The 14,950-nt window shown below is 45.6% G+C and overlaps 1 protein-coding gene across 1 annotated transcript; it reads right to left on the bottom strand.

The window, feature by feature from the left end:
* Positions 1–10,700: 10,700 nt before the first annotated feature.
* Positions 10,701–13,052, bottom strand: LOC149461884 (uncharacterized). Its single transcript, XM_089677732.1, has one exon. The coding sequence runs from the start codon at positions 13,050–13,052 to the stop codon at positions 12,012–12,014; it is 1,041 nt and encodes a 346-aa protein (XP_089533858.1). The 3' UTR covers positions 10,701–12,011.
* Positions 13,053–14,950: the final 1,898 nt, after the last annotated feature.

Consider the following 14,950-nt stretch of genomic DNA (forward strand, 5'->3'; position numbering starts at 1 on the left):
TATATCTTGCTCACAAAGCTGGCCTACATTATTATTATACAGTATTTATAAAGCGCCAATAGTTCGCTCAGCGCTGTACATTACAGAGGGGGACAGAACATGTGACAGAACAATACCAATACAATGCAAAACATGAGGGGTTCGAGGGCCCTGCTCTTTGGAGCTTACAATCTAGGAGGGAGGGGATGGTGGTACAGGAGGAGATAGCTGTGGGGGATGGAGTGGTAGGAGGAGTGGAGGAGGTCGGCAGGATAGCAGGGGGTGGGGTAGGCTTCCCTGAAGAGATGGGTTTTCAGGGTGCGCCTAAAGGAGAGGAGAGTAGGTAATAATCTGATGGGTTGGGGCAGGGAGTTCCAGAGGATGGGTGACACCCTGGAGAAGTCCTGGAGGCGGGCATGGGAGGAGGAGACCAGGGAACTAGAGAGAAGGAGGTCTTGTGAGGAGCGGAGTGTGCGTGTTGGGTGGTACTTGGATATTAGGTCAGTGATGTAGTTCGGGGCAGTATGGTGGACGGCTTTGTACATCAGTGTTAGGATTTTGAATTTGATCCGTTGCGCAATCGGAAGCCAGTGGAGGGATTGGCAGAGGGGGGTGGAGGCCAGTGGAGGGATTGGCAGAGGGGGGTGGCGGAAACGGAGCGGTTGGAAAGGTGAATGAGTCTGGCAGCCGTATTCAGGATGGACTGAAGCGGGGATAGCCAGCGGCGAGGCAGGCCAGTGAGGAGGGAGTTGCAGTAGTCGAGTCGTGATATGATGAGGGAGTGGATGAGCTGTTTAGTGGTTTCTGGGGTTAGGAACGTGCGGATTTTGGCGATGTTGCGGAGGTGGAGTCTGCATGTTGCGGAGGTGGAGTCTGCATGTTGCGGAGGTGGAGTCTGCATGTTGCGGAGGTGGAGTCTGCATGAGTTTGTTAAAGATTGGACTTGGGGCTGGAAGGATAGGTTGGAGTCCAGAATGACACCAAGTACTCTGGCCTGGGGGGCGGGTTTGATGGTGTCGTTGTTGGACATGATGGAGAAGTCAGTGGGGGGTGGTGTCCGGGCTGGGGGGAAGACAAGAAACTCGGTTTTGGAGAGGTTCAGTTTAAGGAAGTGGAGCGGCATCCAGTCTGATATGTCGCTCAGTAGGTGTGTGATTCGGGCAGAGACCGAGGGGGTGAGGTGGGGGGTTGAGAGATAGATTTGTGTGTCGTCGGCATAGAGATGGTAGTTGAAGCCGTGAGAGTGTATGAGTTGGCCAAGGGAGGAGGTGTAGATGGAGAAGAGAAGGGGCCCTAGGACCCTACCTACCTTACATGGCTACAGGACCCATCTACCTTACAGGGCTACCAGGAAAGTTAAAAAATAATAATAATAATAATAAATAGCTCTTATGTTTAATAAAGATATTTTATTACATATAGAAAAGTCTTAAAATCACAGAACACAAAAACCAATGTATAGCTATTAAAACAGATACCACCAAACCTGATCCTTTTGTTGAAGAAAATGCAAAAATACATCCTAAAGTATAAGAATATCTATCAATCCACTCATAATGAAGATGTTAGACATAAATGACAAGGATGTAATGGTCACAGAGGAATGGTGGTGGAGATCTCTCAAAGTAAGAACACTTCCTTGAATGGTTCTATAAATAAAGAATGAATCCTGGAGGGAATAAAGCTGTAAAGCAATAAATAATATATAAACTGGGCCATCCACTTCATCCATAAAGACATTGTGATTGAAGATCTTCTAGATCACATAGAAGGAGGACTCATCCATGATTTCATACATTTGTTTGGAAGGATAGAACAATCCTCAGAAGGGAACATGTAGGATGACAGGAAAGGCTCCTGACTGGTGAGATCCTCCAAACATAATGATGACATCCATGAACTGGAGCGAGCTCGTTGGGGTGATAAAGCCAATCTGGAAACACTGTGTAGACGTTCTCCAAGAACTCAGCACACTCCAGGTGTGGAGAAAGTCTCCAGGTGGGTTTAGCCTGTCATTTATCATAGGTAGAAATGTCCACACATGGACTTCCACAGGGACCCCCAGAGTACATATAGAACTTGGAGGTACCTGTAACATGGAACAGGATTTGGTGTTGCTGGAAGACTGGTCAGAGCAGTGGAAATTGCAGTTCAATGTTTCTGAATCGTGGGCTGGGGATGGGTAGCGGGTACAAAGCTCCCTGGGATGGGCACACTTTCAGGGACAGATACCAGTCCAGCAATGTGGTGTCACACAGTGCAGTGTTTATTGGTGCTGATTACAGGTGCTGTACAATGTTCCACAAAGTAACGGCAAAAACCTCAAAACCAAAATCCTAGCCGTGTCCCGGCACTAACTACACAAACACGATTCCTGACTATCAGGGTACTGGGGCAGTGGCCATTCTTTGTTCTGTTGAATTGTTGGGGAGAAGACACACTGGACACCTTGGCTACCATTGTGCTATAAGCTGGGTGTCCGGTGCGCTCCGGTACCTTTAAGGAGGGGTGGAATCCCTCAGGTCCACCTGCCCTTGGTCTAGCTATTAAATACAAATGCCTCTACTATGGGGGCTCACAAAATTTGTAGAGTTAGGACTACAGAATAACGGGGTGCCGTGACGTGGCTCTGTAGCTTACAATGTGATTGCAAATGTGTGCTAACTAAACCCCTGTTTTTAACGCATACTGTTAGACGGGGTAATTTGGTTTGTTTGCAGGCTGGCTGGTAAGTTGAGCCGGGAACTTTTCTCTTTTGTTGTGTGACATGTGTTGCCCGTTCAAGTGCTCCTTGCTGTGAAGGCCAGTTATAGACTGGGGCAGCGGCCATTTCTTGTACTATCAGGGTGAGCAAGCCTAGTGCTTGTCAGTCTCCAAAGATGCAGTTTTACAGCTTCCACCAACCTTCCATCTCTCCCAGACACGACTTGTCTGTTCCCAGGTATGAGAGCTCTGACTGCATGTTTCTGGTGAGTATAAATTACACCCAGGGAGAGGCGTAAAACCTGAGCTGGACCAAGGATCAGAGAGTATGAGGAGGAGCCTGGGAGATGTATGGACCCTGAACAGAACTTTTCCCAGCTCCCTCTGAGACACTCTGCTACATATCCCCCTTGATTCAACCCCAGGGTTGGGACAGATGTGGCCCAACAGGAGTGAACCCGGGACCGGGCATCTACATTTCCCATATTAGCCCCTGGTCTGTGTTTTACCATGAAGGAATAATCTTGAGGAGCCAAAAACCACCAGTTCACCCGTCTATTTGTTTCCTTCTTTTGGGCCATCCATTGAGGGGATCATGGTCAGCTATCAGGTCAAACTCACCCTAACAAATAGTATCTTAGAGCATCCAAGGCCCACTTTATGGCTAAACATTTCTTGTCAATTACAACATATTTCTTTCCATGTTCATTACGATACATCAGATGCATCCATTTAAACCACATAAATCCTTGGAAAAATCAGGGATGTACAGTACTGGGTGTGCACAAGGGGGCCCTCTTCAGGACTTGGGAAGACTCTTCTGCCACTGGGTACCATTTTACCATTACTAAGTCTTTCCCTTTTGTAAGGTCAGCCAGTAGAGCTGATAGAGTTGCTAAATTTTGGACAGACCTCCTATAGTACCCCGCAATACCAAGGAAGGTTCAGATATGCTTTTTGTTTGCAGGACATGGCCATTCTTGGATGGCTTCTATTTTGTTTTATGACTCCTTGTCCAATAGTGTAGCCCAAATATACAGCATTTGCCATAAAACCTTCCTTGAAGAGAGAATCCAAGACCACCTGGACAAGGGGCAAGTGAGATTCCCATTCAGTGCTATGTATCACTATGGCATCCAGATAGACTGCTCCATACTGTTGAGGAGGTCCTAGGGTCCTGTCCATAGCCCTCTGAAGTGTTGATGGGGCATTTTGTAAACCAAAAGGCATTTCTTTATATTATATGAACCCTGAGGGGGTCACAAATGCAATCTTTTCACTGGCACATTCAGTCAGGAGGATTTGCCAGTATGCTTTTGTCAAGTTCATAGTGCTCAGGAACACAGCCCTTCCCAAGCCTGTCCATGAGCTCATCTACCTGAGGATAGGGTACGTGGTAAATTGTGTCACTAAATTAATCTTTCTGAAGTCATTACAGAACCTCAAAGTACCGTCTGGTTTTGGGACTAAAATGATGGGACTAGACCAGTCACTATTAGACCCCTCAATGATGTCTAACTCCAGCATCCTGTTGACTTTGTCACTGATGTCCTTTCTCCTAGCTTCAGGAATCGGTATGATTTGAGTTTGTCACGGACTCCAGGTTCAGTAATAATATCATCCTAAACCACTGAAGTCATACCAGGTAACTCTGAAAATGTGTCTCTGTTCCTTATCAGGAACTCTCTAGCTCCCTGCTTTTGGGAATGAGACAGTCTGTCTGGAATTGTGACTTCAGGGACTAGAGGGGACTCAGTACTCCCAGGAGTTCCAGGGGCAGACCCCACAGTCAGTGCCACCCTACCCTTCCAGGGGTATAACAGGTGTACATGGTATATCTGCTCAGGATTTCTTTTATCCGATTGATATACTTTGTAATTCACCTCCCCAACTATTTTAACCACTTCAAAGGAGCCTTTTACTTAGCCAGGAACTTGCTTTCAACAGTGGGAACCAACACCAGGACCCGGTCACCAGATGAGAAAACCCCATTGTATATTCTTTGTTGGGCTTCCTGGGTGTGAACTTCGTGTTCTTCTACAATAGACGTGATCGCTGTAATCCTGTCCTGCATATGATATGCTCAATGACACCTTTGTGGGGTGTCTGCTCCCCCTCCCAGGTTTCCTTGGCTATGTCTAGGAGCTCCCGAAGAGGATTCCCATAGAGTAACTAAAATGGAGAGTGCCCATAGAGGACTGGGGAAGCTCCACCAGGCCATCAGTTATAGGGTGTGTCAGGGATAAAAACACATGACCACAGCGACTAGATAACCGAGGCGTGCACATGTGTGACTGGGGTACAGAGGGAGTGAGGGGGACTCTGAGCATATAAGGCTGGCCATGATACACATTCACAGCCCGCACTACCTCTGGTCACCACTAGAGGGAGACTCTCCAATCCAGCTGGCTGACCACACACAGGCAGACACAAAGGTTACATACAATCTTGTGCACTCTAAGGGTGGGGGAGCTGTCTAGCAATTGGCACACCCTTCCAGGATTCCTCCAGCTATCCTACAAGCCAGAACCCCGGTGTTAATCACTCTTTCACTGTCCACACCCCCCCACACCAGACACACCACAAATGGTAGCTTGCCACCAGCCAACAGTTTGTCTGCAGACTGTTCTTCTGGGCCACCACACACACACAGATCTCTGTCTGGCAGATCTGCTACTTTACAATCTCCATGCAATCTGCCAACACGCAGTGCAATTGCATACACATTGGCAATGAACTTAGACCAAAAGTGGGAGATTTATGCACACCCCCAGATTTATATGGCACCTGTACTGCTGGTCCAATCAGAACCCTCCAGGCCCCAGCAGTGCACACCCCCAGATTTATATGGCACCTGTACTGCTGGTCCAATCAGAACCCTCCAGGCCCCAGCAGTGCACACCCCCAGATTTATATGGCACCTGTACTGCTGGTCCAATCAGAACCCTCCAGGCCCCAGCAGTGCACACCCCCAGATTTATATGGCACATGTACTGCTGGTCCAATCAGAACACTTCACACCTCAGTAGTGCACACCCCCAGATTAATAGGGCATGTGTACTGGATGTCCAATCAGAACCCTCCAGGCCCCAGCAGTGCACACCCCCAGATTAATATGACACATGTACTGGTGGTCCAATCAGAACCCTCCAGGCCCCAGCAGTGCCCCCAGCCCTGAATTCTCACCAATGGAACTCTCCAGTGAAATCTCCTCTCATCAATTACTAGCCGGATTCTCTCTATTACCTCCTGTATGTACAAAACTCCCCCAAATCTCTCCCCTCCTCACCATCCACTAGAAATTGGAGGAATTGTTTCTTCTTCCTGAAATCCAGACCTAGAGAGGAATAGAAAAGAACCAACAAACCCCACAAAGTCTTTTTATAGAGATTTATTCCATCAAATCCAAACTATTCTACACATATTTATTCCATGGAATATGAAGAGATTTTTCTATCAATAATCCCATCAAATCTGCGTGTTTATTGGACTTTATTCCCAGCAATAATCAATCAGGAATCCATGCCAGCAATCATCAGATCAATAGGAATGTTTCCAATATCCAGTGATCACGGTTTGATCCTCCAACATAACCAGTGCACAGAATGATAAATCTATCCCGTGAAATGGATCTTATTGATTGGTTGATGTCATTTATTGATCTATTGATTCCCTTCTATGATAGAATAGATTGATTTCTCCATGTATTGATCATCCTCTCCATATATCTCTTCACCTTGTGTAACATCATACAAATCCTGAATGCTATAAATCTCAGTCCTGTCCATGAATTGTATGTGACTCGGGTCTTTATAATACCATATACTGGACTGTTACTTCATTCCCTATTTTTATATCGTCTTCTTACACCTGTCCTGATGAAGTGACACTTTGAAGCCATGAAACGCGTTGATGGTGTATTTTACATTCACTTGTCCAGTAAACTCCGACCTTCTGAAGAAAACATTTCACAGTTTCCTCCTTTACTATGGGCTCCTCTGCTGACCTCACCCTCATTTTTTCTTGGGGTGAAAGTTCTCCACCGGGATCCAAATCCTGCTTAGTATATGATGATCTGGAATCACAGCTCTCTGCCCTGCCCCCCCCCACACTCACTGGGCTGTGGAGGGGGAGGGTGCGGCTGGTCCAGACTCTGATCTCGGGATCTTTCCCCAGACTGGACCGGCTGAGTGACGTTAGCTGACAGCGGGCTTCACCTGAAAACGGGTCACAGGAGTTCAGAATGAACTGCACTCCTCTGATCCACAGGAGAAGTACAGACAAAAGAGCTTTGCCTGAACTTCTCCTTCAAAGAATATGTTCCTCCAACATGTCCTATTCCTGATCTGTGCCGGCTGTCCCATGTCCTGGTATGAAGACGTCTCCTCTTCTCTCTGTATTGCCTCCTTTGTGTGAGATCCCTGGTGATCCTGCCAGTCCCTCTGATGCCCAATTAAAACTGACCACATTAGGCATGAGAGCTCAGTGTGGTCAGTTTTGTAGCTTTGCTGGGAGCTCAGTCTGCTCTCATCCAATCACCAGACTTGTCCTCACACCCCCTCCCTGCACAGCCATTTACTGGGAAGACCAGTGAACTGAAGACAAGTGATCACATGAACAGTAGTAAGGAAGACGTCACTTCCTGACATCATTGCTTACTACTAGTGAAATCTGTGAATGATCACCGAGGTCACATGGTACAGGGCTATTCCCAACAGACTTGTACCATGTGACAAGCTCTGACCAATCACAGCTCTCACAGTATTTCTCAATGGCTGAAAGAATGCAGCCAGAGAGAAGGAGAAATTATTGCTTTTACAGCCTTTATGGGTGTAAAAAAAACATAAATAATAATATAAAAAAAATAAAAATGTAAAAAAATTTTTTGAAAAATTATAATTTTGGGTTATTTTTTTTACTTAAAAGATAGATGAATAAATGTTGGCTGATTTATGAAGAAAGATTATTTATTTGCAAAATTTCATAGGAAAATCACTTTTTTTTTTAATTTTTGGACATTTTCATTTATATAGCAAAAAAATAAAAATTCCAGCACTGAATACCACCAAAATAAAGTTTTATCTGTCTCAGAGTGCGGGAGTGTGACCTCAGAGTTCGGGAGTGTGACCTCAGAGTGCGGGGGTGTGACCTCAGAGTGCGGGAGTGTGACCTCAGAGTGCGGGAGTGTGACCTCAGAGTGCGGGAGTGTGACCTCAGAGTGCGGGAGTGTGACCTCAGGGTGCGGAAGTGTGACCTCAGAGTGCGGGAGTGTGACCTCAGAGTGCGGGAGTGTGACCTCAGAGTGCGGGAGTGTGACCTCAGGGTGCGGGAGTGTGACCTCAGAGTGCGGGAGTGTGACCTCAGAGTGCGGGAGTGTGACCTCAGGGTGCGGGAGCGTGACCTCAGGGTGCAGGAATGTGACCTCAGGGTGCGGGAGCGTGACCTCAGGGTGTGGGAGCGTGACCTCAGGGTGTGGGAGCGTGACCTCAGGGTGCGGGAGTGTGACCTCAGAGTGCGGGAGTGTGACCTCAGGGATTAGTATGTAGCCCTGTCTGATGAAGGAAACCAAGGGCTCTATTTATAGAACATTCATTGGACCAATGAGACAATCATTCCTCCAGCTGTGACAACATCAGGCCCTATGTTAAGTAACACAGTGATTTCCTATGACCGGCTCCATCTAGTGGCCACAATGAGGTGATTTTTCTGAAATATCTCCATCAGTAAAACTAGCCCAATATGATATTATAACAAAAACCTTTTCAATAATCCAATGTAACCCTCTCCCACAATCCTATATACATAAATGCACACACCTCAATCCACAATAGAAAATATATGTTTAAAGTCCAAAATAGAAGAAAAAAATAAAAAAATAAAATTCAAAAATATATAGCAATAGTCCAAATGTGTAGTAAATGTCCAAAAAATGTCCAAAATCTTCCTACTCAATCCAAACGATCCTCAAAAAAACAAAAAATAATATAGTGCATTATCCTTAATACATAATATAGTGAAATGGTGTCATGCAATCACACCAGTGATCAATATAAATAAATGGATAAATAAAGGTGGAATCACCTCAATACTGTGCTCCTAGTGAAATAACACTGCAATCGTGAAAATAAACCACACAGTGTAATCTAAAATATAACATCCGTGACATTAGTGCCAAAGCAGTGCCACACTCTGTTGGGGGATATGATTGCAATTACCCTCTTGTAGTCAGTAGAGGACATATAAGATTCTTTAATCCCCAAGGTAACCTTCCTGCGAGGTGCGTCTTCCTCTCAGGAATGGACAGTGGGGTCCCTCTTTCTTCCAAGGTCAAATCCCCAAAAGCACCGAGGTCCCCGTATCTCGCGGGGAAAATAGGAGCAGACTCAGTGGAGTATAATAAAAAGTATACTTTAATTAGGTAGACTTACATTCTTAGATAATACCGTCCATCTCTCCCCCTCCGTTCGCTATTACACACAGATACAAAAATGGCCGCGCTGCTCCTTCCGGCTACAGCGTCTGAGCGTCTGACGTCACGACCCTGACGCGTTTCGTCACTTCCGACTTTTTCACAAGATCCCTTGTGAAAAAGTCGGAAGTGACGAAACGCGTCAGGGTCGTGACGTCAGACGCTCAGACGCTGTAGCCGGAAGGAGCAGCGCGGCCATTTTTGTATCTGTGTGTAATAGCGAACGGAGGGGGAGAGATGGACGGTATTATCTAAGAATGTAAGTCTACCTAATTAAAGTATACTTTTTATTATACTCCACTGAGTCTGCTCCTATTTTCCCCGCGAGATACGGGGACCTCGGTGCTTTTGGGGATTTGACCTTGGAAGAAAGAGGGACCCCACTGTCCATTCCTGAGAGGAAGACGCACCTCGCAGGAAGGTTACCTTGGGGATTAAAGAATCTTATATGTCCTCTACTGACTACAAGAGGGTAATTGCAATCATATCCCCCAACAGAGTGTGGCACTGCTTTGGCACTAATGTCACGGATGTTATATTTTAGATTACACTGTGTGGTTTATTTTCACGATTGCAGTGTTATTTCACTAGGAGCACAGTATTGAGGTGATTCCACCTTTATTTATCCATTTATTTATATTGATCACTGGTGTGATTGCATGACACCATTTCACTATATTATGTATTAAGGATAATGCACTATATTATTTTTTGTTTTTTTGAGGATCGTTTGGATTGAGTAGGAAGATTTTGGACATTTTTTGGACATTTACTACACATTTGGACTATTGCTATATATTTTTGAATTTTATTTTTTTATTTTTTTCTTCTATTTTGGACTTTAAACATATATTTTCTATTGTGGATTGAGGTGTGTGCATTTATGTATATAGGATTGTGGGAGAGGGTTACATTGGATTATTGAAAAGGTTTTTGTTATTTGCACTTTCAAGGGTGAAAGTTTGACTTTTCAGAGGGAAGTTATAGAGTATTGGTTTAATACAATATGATATTATGGCCACTAGATGGAGCCAATGATCATAAGAAATAAAATACGGACAAAACTCCTCCCAGCTGGAGAATGCCGGTCACATCTGTCACGACCCGCGGTCACCACCACCAACAGGCGACAATCGCACAGCCGCGACTAACAGTAATACGTCACGCCCGTGGCGTCAGACCCCAGACCTTCTCACCAAACTCGTGACCGAAGGGCCGGCCGATCCAAAACCGCGGTGTGACGCGCGTAACAAGGCCCCACCCAGCTGCACCCTACACAGCGATTGCCCAGCTAATGGACTACAATCAGTGCCTGCAGCCTGGATGCGCTTGTTACTGGGTCAGGTTAGTTACGCAACTAACCCTGTACTGCCACCACCACTTTTGTCGGAGACGGGGAAACTCCTGTTATCAAATATACACTATAATGATTGAAATATTGATCTATATAGCACGGCCCGCGGACCTTGCTATACAGAGATATATGACAACCCGTAGCGTCTCTTCAAAGGCAGGGATTCGTGAATTGCAAGTAAGCGCTTAGAAACAGTTTAACACTTTCAGAAAGAAAGATTTATTACTAAAAGCGTTGGATGCAAAATAAATATGTACAAAGAGATATCACAAAAATATATATATATGTATACAAAGACACAGCAAACATAGAATAGCGAGAAAATACAGGGTAAGTTACTTGCCTTGCCTGGTTTTAGCAAATTCAAGTTGTGAGCCGAAAGGTTCTTTGATCTCCTCGGTTACAATGTTGCTCGGAGATCCCTGTGTGTGTGTGTGTCACAAACTCTAACTCTCTTAATAGGTCTCTCAGGGGAAGGGAAGGGGCTCTGACTTGGGAGTGGTCATTGGGAAACCCTACACTAAATTACCAGCTCATATCCCGTGATATGAACCATACATTTGATCTGAGGACTGTGCACTTATTCTGGTTGGTTTGATAATGAGTGGGCCTACATAGTTTTGGGTGATAAAAGTGACACCTTTGTAGACTGGCTGGCTCCACTTCTCATGTCTTCCTGGTTGTCCCCCACACCATCTGCCAGAAGATAACCTTTGCCTCACAGGAATGCAGGGGGGATGTGAGGAGTGATTTGAGAGTGATTTGAGAAATGCCTCAGATAAACAGATAGAACATGAAAACGAGGGTTGAGGGGGAACTCCGCTCCAATTCTGATGAGCAAGTTTGCCACAACATCCGTTCAACATTGTTCTCCATAGACCTCCAAGTGTTGGTGAAATCTCCCACCACAAAATGTACTCAGCCAATCAAAGGGCAGGACTCCATTTTTATTGTTGTGTCCTGCAGAGTCTACAGTACTCATGCGTGTCGGAGTGTGATCTCACGGATGAGGATGAAGCCATGTCTGACCAAGGAAGATAAGGGGGCTATTTATAGAAAATGACATTATGGCCACTAGATGGAGACAATGTTCATAGAAAATAAATACGGGCAGAATGTCGGTCACATTTGTTCCTCAATTTATTTATTTTTTTTAGACCCCTAAATGGTTACAAAATCTTCCACCACAAAATCTACTCAGCCAATCACAGGGCAGGACTCCATTTATATTCTTCTCCTGCCATCAATGGCCAACCCGGTCCCACACTTCATCCATGTCTTTGGGGACCTCTGATCTCCTTATGAACTGTTTCTTCCATGATGAAGATCAGCCATGGAGTATATCTGAGGTGTATATCAGGGTGTGCTTCTTCCCCACGAGAGCTGGGATGTCCAGCAACATTCATCTAGAAGACATTTCCTGCACTCAAGGCACTAATACACCTCCAGGGTTGTGTGGGACCCCTGATGTACAGGAAGACAGGACTTCAGTGAGGAACATTTCCCTCACTCATGACAGGAATATGGCTTCTCCCTCATGTGAGATCTCTGATGTTTGTGCAGACTGGAGTTCTCTAAAAAACATTTCCCGCACTCAGAACAGGAATATGGCTTCTCTCCCGTGTGAGATCTCTGATGTGTGTAAAGATTGGACTTCTGTGAAAAACATTTCCCACACTCAGGACAGGAATATGGTTTCTCCCCCGTGTGAGATCTCTGATGTGTGTAAAGATTGGACTTCTTTGAAAAACATTTCCCACACTCAGGACAGGAATACGGCTTCTCCCCCGTGTGAGATCTATGATGTGCGTGAAGACTAGCCTTGTCTGAAAAACATTTCCTGCACAGAGAACAGGAATACGGCTTCTCCCCTGTGTGAGATCTCTGATGTGAGTAAAGATTGGACTTATCTGAAAAACATTTCCCGCACTCAGGACAGGCATAAGGCTTCTCTCCTGTGTGAGATCTCTGATGTCTGCGAAGACTAGTTTTGTCTGAAAAACATTTCCCGCACTCAGGACAGGAATACGGTTTCTCCCCTGTGTGAGATCTCTGATGTGTGTAAAGATTGGACTTTTGTGAAAAACATTTCCCGCACTCAGGACAGGAATACGGCTTCTCCCCTGTGTGAGATCTATGATGTGCGTAAAGACTAGCCTTGTCTGAAAAACATTTCCCGCACACAGGACAGGAATACGGCTTCTCCCCTGTGTGCAATCTCTGATGTGAGTAAAGATTGGACTTATCTGAAAAACATTTCCCGCACTCAGGACAGGCATAAGGCTTCTCTCCTGTGTGAGATCTCTGATGTGTGTGAAGACTAGTTTTGTCTGAAAAACATTTCCCGCACTCAGGACAGGAATACGGCTTCTCCCCTGTGTGAGATCTCTGATGTCTGTAAAGATGGGATGTTTTTGAAAAACATTTCCCGCACTCAGGACAGAAATACGGCTTCTCCCCTGTGTGCAATCTCTGATGTATGTAAAGATTGGACTTTTGTGAAAAACCTTTCCCGCACTCAGGACAGGAATACGGCTTCTCCCCCATGTGAGATCTTTTATGCCTATTAAGATTGGATTTACAATGGAAACATTTCCCGCACTCAGTACAGGAGAAGCTCTTCCCTGTTGGAAGGCCGGCCCGGTCCCGCACAGTCTGAGGTTCCTCAGGATACGAGGAATCCGATGGTCCATCTACACTGGGTGGTGCCGGATGGACATTGGAGGGAGCCGGGTTTTCTCCTGCACTATACTGTGTGATGTCCTCATCTTCTACTTTCCAGTCTGGAGACAAAGTGAGACAATCCTCGGAGGTTTTCCTTATCTCCCGGCCATGGACTAAAATACAAAGACAAAGAGGATTACTAGACAGGAGCTGATTGGTTCCCCCAAACCAGGACTCTGCCCACATCAGGCAGCTTGGTCTCAATTCCACCCTCAAGGGAACTAGGAAATGGCTCCTCTGATCTCCTACCAGGTCATTTCTTTATTCATGGACCTTAGTCAGAGAGTGAGGAAACAACCAGAACTGTCTTTTATAGGAGGGACAGTGATGAGGGGATTATAGGACGAGGGTCCCCACCCCCTCTATCACTCATCGCCATCTTCCCAACACAAGAAGTACTGCACTTCCTTATTTACTCCATGATTTAGTCATGAAGAACAGCGGGGCTGAGCCCCACCAGAGGTCAGAGAGTGAGGATGGGGGGAGAACAACCAAGATGAAGACTGGACTGATCCTGAAGACCACCATCATTGGGGTATTGACTCCTCCCTCATTATCACTTTCTGTTTAAGGGTCCAAAGTTGGAGGATGTTATCACATTATTATCACCATGTAAAAGTCTGTGCTCCAATCACATCATCTGATATAAAATGTCCAGCTGGGAGGAAATGGGAGAAAAAGAAGTAAGGCCTATGTAATGTACAACATATTATATAGGATACAAATGTTAGGACTATACAGTATCAGAATGATGTAATGTACAACACAGAGTATATAGTGCAGGGGTCAGGAGTATGTAATGTACAACATAGAGTATATAGTGCAGGGGTCAGGAGTATGTAATGTACAACATAGAGTATATAGTGCAGGGGTCAGGAGTATGTAATGTACAACATAGAGTATATAGTGCAGGGGTCAGGAGTATGTAATGTACAACATGGGAGTATATAGTGCAGGGGTCAGGAGTATGTAATGTACAACATAGAGTATATAGTGCAGGGGTCAGGAGTATGTAATGTACAACATGGGAGTATATAGTGCAGGGGTCAGGAGTATGTAATGTACAATATAAATGATACAGTGTAATGGTCAGGACTCATAAAATTAGTATTCAGCAATCAGCAGACACATGAATTGTTACTGTAGACAAGTTGCAGAGATCCCACACCGCTGCCTCCCATCTCCTGAGACTGCACTCAGTGACTTGGGTCTGAGACACTACAGACATATCCCTCCACCCGGCACAGCCAGCAGACCACAGAGCAAGGAACCCTGGGAGAAATGTTCTGTCAGAGATCTTACTAGACCCGGGAATGGGGAAGAAGACTCAAAGCACACACCCCAGGTGTCTAGGTCTAGTAATGTCTATGGTGAAAATGAACATTTTGCCTCCAGCTGAACCCCAGAACCTCCATAAATCCAGTCTAGAGACATAAATTGTGTCTGCAGCACAGAGAAGGAAGATTATCCGAGAGAAATCCAGGAATACAGGACGGGGAACACAGCTCAGGAAAGTGACCAGGGGATTACAGGCTGATATCACCCAGTCCCCGCCCTACTCTGGACCAATCAGTGAGCAGTATGGGTGGAGGAATGGATTTAGTGTTCATGACCCACCTGTGCTGATCTCTGTAGGAGTGTCCTCCTCTATAAATGTCCCCGTTATTCCATCCTCCTCCATAGACTGCTGATCATCCCTCACATACGCCTCTTCTTCTTCT

The sequence above is a fragment of the Staurois parvus genome, unplaced genomic scaffold (assembly GCF_062004578.1).
Source record: "Staurois parvus isolate SC_StPar_1 unplaced genomic scaffold, SC_StPar_1.0 ptg000191l, whole genome shotgun sequence".
Lineage (NCBI taxonomy): Eukaryota > Metazoa > Chordata > Amphibia > Anura > Ranidae > Staurois > Staurois parvus.